The 13,018-nt window shown below is 38.1% G+C and overlaps 1 protein-coding gene across 1 annotated transcript in view; it reads left to right on the forward strand.

Annotated features, from left to right (window-relative positions):
* LOC126268141 (small G protein signaling modulator 3 homolog) overlaps positions 1-13,018 on the forward strand; it is a 183,668-nt gene that overhangs the window by 23,661 nt on the left and 146,989 nt on the right. The window contains exons 6-7 of the mRNA XM_049973672.1: positions 1,995-2,125; positions 4,380-4,613. Coding sequence (XP_049829629.1) covers positions 1,995-2,125; positions 4,380-4,613 — 365 coding nt within the window. The remainder of the gene's footprint in view (positions 1-1,994; positions 2,126-4,379; positions 4,614-13,018) is intronic.

Consider the following 13,018-nt stretch of genomic DNA (forward strand, 5'->3'; position numbering starts at 1 on the left):
CAGTTTTCTCTTGCTAAACTCTAACCCCTTTTTCAATTTTCTCTTTATTTTCAATCACTGCTTGCTGCATGTACGCATTAAATAATGTGGTTATAAGCTAAAGCCCTGTTGTACTTTCAGGTGCGACCACATTTACATGTTCATATTCTAATAATTAAAATCTGGTTTCTGTAAAATTTGTTGGGAACGTTTCACTTCCTGTGTGTATTCCCTGATAACTTCAGACTGTCTTCATACACAATGACAAATGTAAACTCTAAATCTATAAAGGCTATATACATGAATTTGTCTTCCTTAACTCTTCTAAAAGTGTGTGCTTAGTATTATTAAATTATAGGTCGAAGGAATAACTTGAGTATACTGGGTTTGACCTGCTAAAGTCCAAAACTAAGTGCAGTGAAACTAGACAACTGTTTGATGAAAACAGGTCTGCTTATTAACAACTTAGTAGTAGTGTGATCTAAGTCTCTGCACATTAATCTGCTTATTAAACTCATTCCTGGGGCTTTGTTCTAGACACTTCAACCTTTACTGCTATATCAGTTTTCTGACTGACCAATTAACATAGGTTTATAAATCTCTCTCTCTCTCTCTCTCTCTCTCTCTGCTGTTAGTGCAAGTTTCTGTGAAGACTGCTTAACAATATCATCTTACCTGTAAACTTAGCTTGTATCCAATCATTTGCTGAACTGTGTGCCAGACTTGACTTAAAACTGTCTGTGCCTCTTACTGGCAGTGCTCTGATTATTATCTGTAAGTTCATTTTTATCTATAATTTGCTATTGTAAAATACCGAATAAAGCTGCAAGTTGTTCTTTGTTGGTTCAAAGTTACTAATGAAAGTAAAGATCTAGATTTGTCAGTCTGGTTCAGTTTTTAATCTTTTTTTTATGTTTAAGTGTAATACTGACATTTAATTTGTCATACATCTAACCTTAGTTTCTGCATGCTTAATGTACCAATTGTTTAGGAATATTAACTGTGTGAATTCATCATTGAAATCTTGCAAAATCACAAGTTAGTTTCAAATGAAATTTCTTTTCTAACAACAACTCCATAGCTGAAAGTGCATACAGTTAAATAGCATAATCCTCATACTGACAACTGGCAGCAGATGTGAATTGCTAAAATGGGAAAATAACCAGACATTACTTCTTCTGTTCTTAATGTTTTATTTAAGGATATTTTCCTTGGTTGAATTTTAAATACGCTCTAAATGTAATCTGATCCAAACACACATCTGTTTGGACACTAAACTGAAATAATTTTGTGGTAAGTTGGTCGAATATGAACTGCACATAGTTTTGATCACCTTTTCACATTCTATGTCTCTGTGAGTACCATCAGACTTTAGTGATAGTATGTGGCTCTGGTTTGGAAAAGTGTCCTGTCATTACAGACTTCCCACACATCTTCACATACACACATTTTTCTTAACCAGTTCAAATGGCCTCTGTGTGTATGTTTGTGTGAACTTTTATAATAATTTTTTACATTAAACATTGAAAGTAACACTATTAAATTAGAGCAAAAGTCAGTGCCTGATAATGTTTGTTCAGGCAATTTGATACTTTAATAACAAATATCATGTTTGTTGACATTGTCAATGTTGGAGGCGAGTGATCAAATTATTCCACCGACACATTTTGTGTGCATGTTGTCATTCAAAATTTTGCAGCGATGTGTCAAGTCATTGTGGCAAGTACACTAAAAAAGGCTTTTTTTTGTCCAGGATTTGTAATTTTAATTTGTAAGAATAATCACAGCTGGTTGTAAATGATCTTCCTTACAGATTGTATAAGTTTGTGGTTTGGCATGTGCCAGTTTCCACTCTTGAGTCAATGTGTGGAAGTGGATGTTAAACAGGCAGTGAACATCTTGTACATTGAAATTGTGCATTTTTACCTGAGCCATAACTTAATTTACTACATACCTTGATTTTCTGCATCTTCCTGATTTATTTTCTGTAATTTATAAGTTCACATTTTCTTTAGCTACTGTCAAGGGACTGGTATGATAGTATCATCTCTGCTGTTACTGATGGAGGAAGAAGATGCATTTTGGATGATGTGTGCTATTGTTGAAGATTTGCTTCCAGCCTCATACTACTCTTCCACACTTATAGGTATGTGCTTTCCACAATCCACACTTACAATTTTTGTGTGTATAAATTTGAATCTCCACTATTCTTGTAGTATGTTACACAAAATTCATCTTTGCTCCAAATAGAAAAATGGGAAACATTCCTACCAAAGACCTGCTTTTGTAAATTTGTATTTATCAAATTGATTTCCTGCAATGTTTCACCCACTGCTTTGTCCAACTCCTAGTCTCAAGAATAACCGATACCATTGCATAAACAAATTTAAGGCTCTAATAAAAATAGTGTTCTATACTACAGTGCAATGATGTTGACACTTTGCATTGACAATGTTCAGTGATATGGAATATCTGGTTAAATCTGTTGGGAATGCTTCAATATCACTGAAAGGATAGACTTGTCACCATATAGTGGAGATACCGAGTCACAGATAGGTGCCACAAAAAGATTGTCAAACAAGTAAGCTTTTGGCCAAAGAAGGCCTTCATCAGATTACGCTCCCCCCTCCAAAACACACACACACACACACACACACACACACACACACACTACCTACCTGTTTCTGGCTCTGGCTGCCAAGGACAGTCTGGCTTTGGCTTGTTATGACTGTTAGTCTTCATTATGTATCAAGTTACATTAAAGTGCTTACAGGTAGTATGGATAGATACTCTAGTCACCTAGTAGGAGCAACAGCTGCAGGAAAATATAGTAACTTTGCTAGTTACAGAGCTGGCACACTTTGCTAGTTACAGAGCTGGCATAGATGGTGTTGTGTGCATGCATCAGTCAAGTCTTATAGTGGAGAATGTCACTGGAGTAGGAGCTATAGAGCAGGGAATGGGTGCAAGGTGTGACTAGATATTACAAAAATTGGGAGGTTGAAGTTATTGTACAGAAAAACAGCATAATCAAGGCTTTAGGTCTGTACCAAGAAGCCAGTGAACCATGTAATCAGCAGTTACACCATCTGGGTTTTACGTCATCTGAATTTTCCTTTATTACCCCTCCTTAACCACATACCCAAAATGCTTGATGGTCAAAGAACTACATAATCCACACAAGGTAGGTGCTAAATTAATGGCTGTCATACTGCACTTCACTCAAAGCTTTGTTCCATACCAGCTGAATTTACATAAACTACAGCAACTTTAAAATATCTTCAAAATCTGAATGTTTGCTTGCGGACATCAGTGAACAAGAAATGTCACACAATTTCATACTTTTAATAGTATGATGGGTGAAGTTAAGGTTACAAGGCTGATATTCCTAGAGTTTAATCTACTAGACACTAGAAGTGTATAGTAATTCTGATACATGTAGTTGCCAACTGCCCAGAGTTACAGCCATCCATGACCTACAGCACTAGTTACAGGTAGTCACAAATGGCAACTTGTTTGGGAAACTGATCTTACAAAGAAATGTGCTCAGTTATTTGATTTCTGTGGGCAAAACATCTAACCACAGCTGAAATACACTAGTAACTGGTTGAGATATATGGAGATTGTAATGTTTTCAGTTTGTTGCAGAATAGTGTTGCTTATTGTTGAAGCAATTTCCCTGGGATATCATCAGCCATCCTCCCTACAGCTCGGACCTCACTCCAAGCAACTTGGTCCTTTTCCTTCGCTTGAAGGAATATGTAATAGGCCAATGATTCACTTCAGATGAGGTGAAATGTTTAGTGACCGTTAAGCTCACACACAATGAAAAGATTTTTACCAGGAGGGTAAAGCTGTCTGTCTCACAATGTGACAAGTGTCTAAACTGATATAGTGACCAGTTGACAGTGTTTGTCTGAAATAAAATGTACACATTTTTCTGCAGGCTTTGTAACCTTAGTTTATGATAACCCTTCATAAACTGAGAGAATGTAGGTAATTCTGAAAAGTAGGGGGAAAAAAGTTCATTGGGTTGTCTGTTATAATGACAAAAGAGCCTTCACCAAAACTGTCCATTTGAAATGTTGCGCAGTCTTGTATTGAAATTTTGTCAACTTCTGACGATGTGTGTTATTTAGTATCTTGTGCATTTGTAACACCACTTCTAAAAAGCATATGTTTAGTTGCATGACATTGTTTTCATATTAGAACTGTTGAAGTTGATACATATTCTATAATTTAGTAATAAAATAAACTTTTTGTAGTTTTAGTTGAAAACGGACAGTAAGCAACTGGCAGATATTTCATGTGTTTCTATTACTCTTATTCAGATACTCAAATGCTAATAACTCATTTAAGCACAAATATTTGGTTTCTTATCACTTGTAAATTAATTTCAGGAATCCAGGCTGACCAGAGGGTACTTCGTGCCCTCATTGTGAATTATCTTCCAGATGTGGACATGGCACTTAAGGAACATGATATAGAGCTGAGCCTCATCACTCTTCATTGGTTCCTCACACTTTTTGCTTCTGTAGTTCATATGAAAATCCTTCTTCGTATTTGGGATGTCTTTTTTCTTGATGGCTCTCTTGTGCTATTTCAAATTACACTGGGGATGCTCAAGAGTAAAGGTAAGTACCAGTGCTCTATAAAAATGGAAATTCCAGCTTAATTAATCTCTAGCTCATGAAAATATGGCATAAGTAAGGTGACTGCTAAATGCAGTCATCAGATACAGTATTCATAGAATGAGGAATGTCGTCTTTAACAGTAGCACAAATTTAATAACGTTCTCCATTCGAGAGGCAGCTTCACTGTCATCTTCAACTGGTGTTCAACGTCCACGGTTCCGAATAGCAACATCGCAAAGTCCTTCACTGCCTTGTCATTTTTGTCAGTTTAAGCCTTCTAACAGCATCCTTACAGAGTTTAAGATCTTCCTTTGTAATAGACATCAGATGTTTGCCATCATATTCTGTATCTGCTATACTACTGATTAATTTTTCATGTGTGATTTGTGAGGAGATTAAGAGTTGAGAATGCTCTGCAGTAGTAGTGGGGCATCTGTGACACTGCTAGTTCTTAGTGGTCCAACCCATCCCCTCTCCACAAGGAATCCGTGTGCCCCTAACCTATACCCATTATACTATATATATAATCAGTTTCTGTATACATTTTGTATTCATGATGTTAATCACTTCAGATATCGTTAAAAATATAGCTTGTATATTTGACCATTAACCAGATAGGTGCATTCTTTTTCACCTGAGGGCAGTAACCTCCTCCTGATCTGTAGAAAATGTTAGTTGGTACATTTTTGCAGAAGTTCTTGCTATTTGAGCAATTTTCTCCCTGGTCCACCTTCAGCTGATAATCTGATCTCCACATATGTACTGATGAGGCACAGTATCAACAATGTTGCATTTACTGCAGTGGTTAGTGTCACTTAAACTGATGGCAAATGGATGCTCACTAGTGCTGATGATATTGACTACCTTGTACCAAACTGTTCTCAATTCAGATGAAAAAACATCAGTAGTGATGTTTTCCCAGACTGCATTCCATGCTATTCTAGCACATTTGATTTCATTCTTCCTTTCATGTTTTCTTCTTTCTGCTAAAATAGCCTTGCTGTAATGTTTTCAAATTTTAAAAGCTTACTGCGGAGGTAGCTTCATTGGAGAAAAAAATTCCCTAATATGTTTCAGTTTAAAACTTACTTTTTGTATATTGATCAGTGGTTCTAAACTTTCCAACCTGATGAAGTAATATGAGAGGTGTTAGAAAAGTCCGTGCAAAAATAAAAACTACTTGCGTGTTTGGGGTAAACAATTTTAATTTCCGACAGTCACCTTTTAGGCTTAAACACTTCGTCCAATGCTGTTCTAATTCGTTGATCCCTTCCAAATAAGAGGAATTGTCAGTCAGCAAAATAGCTATTAGTTGCTGCAATCACCTCCTTGTTTGAATAAAATCTTTGTCCTGCCAGCCACTTCTTCAAATGGGGAACAAATAGTAGTTAAAGGGAGCCAAGTCTGTAGAATAGGGGGATGTGAAACAAGTTGGAATCCTATTTCCACAACGATTGAGGTGTGTGCTGGTGCATTGGGAATGTCAACCATGGACGATCCTGGCATTTGCCTAGTGACCAATGAAGCCTCAGTAAAGACTGCTGAACCAGGAATTGAACCAAGGCCCTCCCAGACGCCACGATTAAGCGTTTGAACGTTACTGCTTACCCACCAGGCTAGGTGTTGTTGACAGCACAGTGCATTGGAAATTCTCATGTGTGTGTCTCAAAAATAAATAAATAATAAATAAGTAGGTAAGTAAGTAAGTAAGTAAATTGCATTGGCAGGTTTACTGTTCTGAGGAAAACTTCTCTGGAGGCAACACATTGTATGAACTCATTGTGTATTATAAGTTTTACACACTGCTAATAATTCTCTGTAATTATCAATTGGCCATTAGAAGTTTACTGTATAAGAGCTTCTAAAATTCTCCATGCGTCAGTGTAATTGGCTGCATGCTCCCATGTTACTCCTGCACGATTCTTAGTTACATTTATCTTCACCATTTTTCTTTCCTGAAATCCAGCAAGAATATTACTCAATCCATTTACAGTTGGACTAACTAAGCATTCCACATTCATTTGCACTAGTTATGATTAAATTTTCCTTCGCCCATTTGTCTCTGTTGGTCCTAGTAACTAATTAACCCAACATTTTTAAAATTCTTTTCATGTTAATTGTTCATGTCTTGTATCCATAACATTTCATACTGGTAAGATAAAAATAAAAAGCTAAAAATAAGATAAAAATGCAGTAAATGAAGCAGGCAAAGGGGAATACAAACGCCTCAAAAATGAGATCGACAGGAAGTGCAAAATGGCTAAGCAGGGGTGGCTAGAGGACAAAGGTAAGGATGTAGAGGCTTATCTCACTAGGGGCAAGATATACTGCCCACAGGAAAATTAAAGAGACCTTTGGAGACAAGAGAACCACTTGTATGAACATCAAGAGCTCAGATGGAAACCCAATTTCAAGCAAAGAAGAGAAAGCAGAAAGGTGGAAAGAGTATATAGAGGGTCTATACAAGGGAAATGTACTTGAGGACAATATTATGGAAATGGAAGAGGATGTAGATGAAGATGAAATGGGAGATACGATACTTCGTGAAGAGTTTTTCAAAGCACTGAAAGACTTGAGTCGAAACAAGGCCCCCAGAGTACAGCTACTGACGGCCTCGGGAGAGCCAGTTCTGACAAAAATCTACCATCTGGTGAGCAAGAAGAATATAATAATTCCAATCCCAAAGAAATCAGGTGTTGACAGATGTGAAAATTACCGAACAATCAGTTTAATAACCCACAGCTGCAAAATACTAACACGAATTCTTTACAGACAAATGGAAAAACTGGTCGAAGCCGACCTCTGGAAAGATCAGGATGGATTCTGTAGAAATGTTGGAATGCGTGAGGCAATATTGACCCTACGACTTATCTTAGAAGCTAGATTAAGGAAGGGCAAACCTACGTTTCTAGCATTTGTAGACTTAGAGAAAGCTTTTGACAACATTGACTGGAATACCCTCTTTCAAATTCTGAAGGTGGTAGGGGTAAAATACAGGGAGCGAAAGGCTATTTACAATTTGTACAGAAACCAGATGGCAATTATATGAGTCGAGGGGCATGAAAGGGAAGCAGCGGTTGGGAAGGGAGTGAGACAGGGCTGTAGCCTGTCCCCTATGTTATTCAATCTGTATATTGAGCAAGCAGTGAAGGAAACAAAAGAAAAATTCGGAGTACGTATTAAAATCCATGGAGAAGAAATAAAAATGTTGAGGTTTGCCGATGACATCGTAATTCTGTCAGAGACAGCAAAGGACTTGGAAGAGCAGTTGAACGGAATGGATAGTGTCTTGAAAGGAGGATATAAAAAGAACATCAACAAAAGCAAAATGAGGATAATGGAATGTAGTCGAATTAAGTCGGGTGATGCTGAGGGAATTAGATTAGGAAATGAGACACTTAAAGTAGTAAAGGAGTTTTGCTATTTGGGGAGCAAAATAACTGATGATGGTCGAAGTAGAGAGGATACAAAATGTAGACAGGCAATGGCAAGGAAAGCGTTTCTGAAGAAGAGAAATTTGTTAACAACGAGTATAGATTTAAGTGTCAGGAAGTCATTTCTGAAAGTATTTGTATGTTGTGTAGCCATGTATGGAAGTGAAACAGGGACAATAAATAGTTTGGACAAGAAGAGAATAGAAGCTTTCGAAATGTGGTGCTACAGAAGAATGTTGTAGATTAGGTGGGTAGATCTCGTAACTAATGAAGAAGTATTGAATAGGATTGGGGAGAAGAGATGTTTGTGGCACAACTTGAGCAGAAGAAGGGATCGGTTGGTAGGACATGTTCTGAGGCATCAAGGGATCACCAATTTAGAATTGGAGGGTAAAAATCATAGAGGGAGACAAAGAGATGACTACACTACACAGATTCAGGATGTAGGTTGCTGTGGGTACTGGGTGATGAAGCAGCTTGCACAGGATAGAGTAGCAGGGAGAGCTGCATCAAACCAGTCTCAGGACTGAAGACCGCTACAACAACTGCTAAGATTATAAACTTAAAATTTCACAAACATTGGTAATTTGTTTTCAAAATATTATCTAAGTGTCAATTGTACTCATCTGGTAGGTTGATGATTTTGAAATGTTTGTTTGCTGTTTTATTTCCGTGTGGTAAAATAATTATGTAAATTCTTGTTCAGCACTAATTTGCCTGTTTCCATGAAGTAGTCCGTAGTGAATAAGAGTTGGAAATGAAGTGGAACATTCAGAACATGAAGCACAATAAAATGATTTTTTTTTTTTTTGCGAGGGGTGATCAAAAGTTTCCATTTGAGGCCATTGCTGCAGCACATATGCAGTGTAATGCAACACTGATGAGAGTGTATAAGCACTGACAAGTAGACAAGGTAATAATTTTTATTTTCACTGGAGCCACAGTCATGGTAATTTTTTGAATAATTCTGCCACCATTTGATCATTGTTGTTGTTGTCTTCAGTCCTGAGACTGGTTTGATGCAGCTCTCCATGCTACTCTATCCTGTGCAAGCTTCTTCACCTCCCAGTACCTACTGCAATCTACATCCTCCTGAATCTGCTTAGTGTATTCATCTCTTGGTCTCCCTCTACGATTTTTACCCTCCACGCTGCCCTCCAATACTAAATTGGTGATCCCTTGATGCCTCAGAACATGTCCTACCAACCGATCCCTTCTTCTGCTCAAGTTGTGCCACAAACTTCTCTTCTCCCCAATCCTATTCAATACTTCTTCATTAGTTACGAGATCTACCCACCTAATCTAAAACATTCTTCTGTAGCACCACATTTCGAAAGCTGCTACTCTCTTCTTGTCCAAACTATTTATTATCCCTGTTTCACTTCCATACATGGCTACACAACATACAAATACTTTCAGAAATGACTTCCTGACACTTAAATCTATACTCGTTGTTAACAAATTTCTCTCCTTCAGAAACTCTTTCCTTGCCATTGCCAGTCTACATTTTATATCCTCTCTACTTCGACCATCATCAGTTATTTTGCTCCCCAAATAGCAAAACTCCTTTACTACTTTAAGTGTGTCATTTCCTAATCTAATTCCCTCAGCATCACCCGACTTAATTCGACTACATCCCATTATCCTCGTTTTGCTTTTGTTGATGTTCACCTTATATCCTCCTTTCAAGACACTATCCATTCCGTTCAACTGCTCTTCCAAGTCCTTTGCTGTCGCTGACAGAATTAAAACGTCATCGGCAAACCTCAACATTTTTATTTCTTCTCCATGGATTTTAATACCTACTCTGAATTTTTCTTTTGTTTCCTTCACTCCTTGCTCAATATACAGATTGAATAACATCGAGGAGAGGCTACAGGCCCTACTCACTCCCTTCCCAATCACTGCTTCCCTTTCATGCCCCTCAATTTTTATAACAGTCACCTGGTTTCTGTACTAATTGTAAATAGCCTTTCGCTCCCTGTATTTTACCGCTGCTACCTTCAGAATTTGAAAGAGAATATTCCAGTCAACATTGTCAAAAGCTTTCTCTAAGTCTACAAATGCTAGAAACGTAGGTTTGCCCTTCCTTAATCTAGCTTCTAAGCTAAGTCGTAGGGACAGTATTGCCTCACGTGTTCCAACATTTCCACCGAATCCAAACTCTTCCTCGAGGTCGGCTTCTACTAGTTTTTTCCATTCGTCTGTAAAGAATTCGTGTTAGTATTTTGCAGCTTTGACTTATTAAACTGATAGTTCAGTAATTTTCACATCTGTCAACACCTGCTTTCTTTGGGATTGGAATAATTATATTCTTCTTGAAGTCTGAGGGTATTTCACCTGTTTCATACATCTTGCTCACCAGATGGTACAGTTTTGTCAGGACTGGCTCCCCCAAGGCCGTCAGTAGTTCCAATGGAATGTTGTCTACTCCGGGGACCTTGTTTCGACTCGGGTCTTTCAGTGCTCTGTCAAACTCTACATGCAGTATCGTATCTCCCATTTCATCTTCATCTACATCATCTTCCATTTCCATAATATTGTCCTCGAGGAAATTGCCCTTGTATAGACCCTCTGTATACTCCTTCCACCTTTCTGCTTTCCCTTCTTTGCTTATTTGACCATAATAATTTTTATTTTATTCTTGTACATTTGAGATTTTGGCCCTTATGCTATTTTCAAGGACAAAGACTTTTTATATGTCAAAAGGCTGAAATATGAATTGTAAAACAATAAATAAAAATTATCAAACGGTGGCAGCATAATTTTTAAAAAAATAGGCAAGGGATTTGTCTTTCCCACATGCATGCAGTAAATTCAGAAACGCGAGCTATGGGAACATTACCAAATGTGTACAAGTAGGACCAATGTAATCTTACTCTCTTCTTAGTTGCCGAAGAAGAAACACTAATGGATATCCATCGGAAAATGAAGAATGTGCATGGGGAAGCTTGTCTGACAAAAATCACATCTGGGAAAACTAAAACTAAGGGTGCCGCTGCTTCACAGTAATGCACATCACCATAACTCAAATGCCGTAACGCAGAAGTTAAGACAACTGAGGAAGACACTCTAGCTCCTGCCCTATTAGTCCTGACCTTTCACTATGTGATTATCGTGTATTCTGTCCCTTAGAATCATCTCCCTTCAAGCCCCTTTCTATCAGATGATGCTGAGCAGGAAGCAGTTACGGACTTCATACAGCAGGACATAGTGTTTCACCATAAGGGTATCTTCAATGTAATGCATCAGTAGAATGATTGTCTCAATGCTCATGGTGTACAGATTCTGTGGTATACAGGCTTCAAATGTAAAATTTTGATTGCCCATTATAAATACATTTTTCGGTGTAATTTCCCCAGAAAATCATACCATATTGAAGCACATGGAATCTGCATAGTAAGCTTGTAATGCTGTTCTTTCATTTGTGGAAGATTAAAGTATTCTTAGGCCATAGCTCATGTATGAGAGTTGCTTTCACAAGTTACTTACATATGTCCCATTTCTGCCCCTGCTGATCCAGATCTATCAATCTTCTTGGTCTTGCATTTTCTGGAGGATTCTTTTAAGTGTGCTCGAATAAATATTTGACTAAACAGTGGAAAGAAATGAATGCAGTTTTTCAGTTGTTTTTGGTGATACAATTTCTTAGAACTTCCTGCTATTCAATGAAAGTTTCCGAACTGGAACCAGTGAGCAATATGTTGGTGTCATTGACAGACAGGGGAGTTTTTGGGACTCATATGTTCAACAAGTTCATTCACATAGGACTGGTATCCTAAGACTGAGACCTAAAGTACACCGCATTTTGTAGGTAATTGTCCGGAAATGAGTTAATTTTGTTTAAAGTGTTGAAGTCTACTACAAAAATACCTTTTGCTTACTTTTTTGTGTTTCGAAACAAACACAACCATCTCTGTTCCAGGTTTGACATGAGAAGCTTCCAAAATTCATCATGTCCTCATGGATGCAACCAGATACAGTAATAAACTGAAAGAAATGAGCTGAAAGAAAGTCTCCGTGACATTTAGAAGGAAATTAATTTTGTTTTCTTTCATGAAACCAGGGTAACAGTATGGTTTTGCCACCATCCTTGTGGCTGGTTTGATTTCGGTCAGCCACAACTGTTTCCTGCACTAACCTCTCCCTCTCAGAGCAGCATTTTTATTCTATTAGCAGTTCCTGTTGTAACATATGTCCTATCATCCTACCCCTCCTTCTTGCCTGTACTTTAAGCACATTGCTTTCTTTGCCTATTCTGAGGAGAACCATCTCTTCCTTACCTTATCAGTCTGCCTAAGTTCCTACACACTTCTACACTGCCACATTTCAAATGCTTAGATTATCTTCTATTCTGGCTTCTAACAGTCCACGATTCGTTATTGGACGATGCTGTGCTCCAAAGCAGATGATAAACGGGTATTCATTGGACAAATACATTATACTAGAACTGACATGTGATTACATTTTCACGCAATTTGGGTGCTTAGATCCTGAGAAATCAGTACAGAGAACAACCACCTCTGCCCGTAACAATGGTCTTGGTACGCCTGGGCATTGAGTCAGAGCGTGGATGGTTTGTACAGGTAGAGCTGCCCATGCAGCTTAAACACGATACCACAGTGCATCAAGAGTAGTGATTGTGACGAGCCAGTTTCTCGGCCACCATTGACCAGATGTTTTCAGTTGGTGAGAGATCTGGAGAATGTGCTGGCCAGGGCAACAGTCGAACGTTTTCTGTATCCAGAAAGGCTTGTACAGAACTGCCAACATACATTATCCTGCTGAAATGTAGAGTTTCGCAGGGATCGAATGAAGGGTAGAGCCACAGGTCATAACACATTTGAAATGTAACGTCCACTGTTCAAAGTGCCGTCAATGCGAACAAGAGGTGACAGAGACGTGTAACCGATGGCGCCCCATACCATCACGCTGAGCTGATAGTCCACGATGCTGCAAACGTCGTCGAAC

This window comes from Schistocerca gregaria, chromosome 4, assembly GCF_023897955.1.
Source record: "Schistocerca gregaria isolate iqSchGreg1 chromosome 4, iqSchGreg1.2, whole genome shotgun sequence".
Taxonomy (NCBI): domain Eukaryota; kingdom Metazoa; phylum Arthropoda; class Insecta; order Orthoptera; family Acrididae; genus Schistocerca; species Schistocerca gregaria.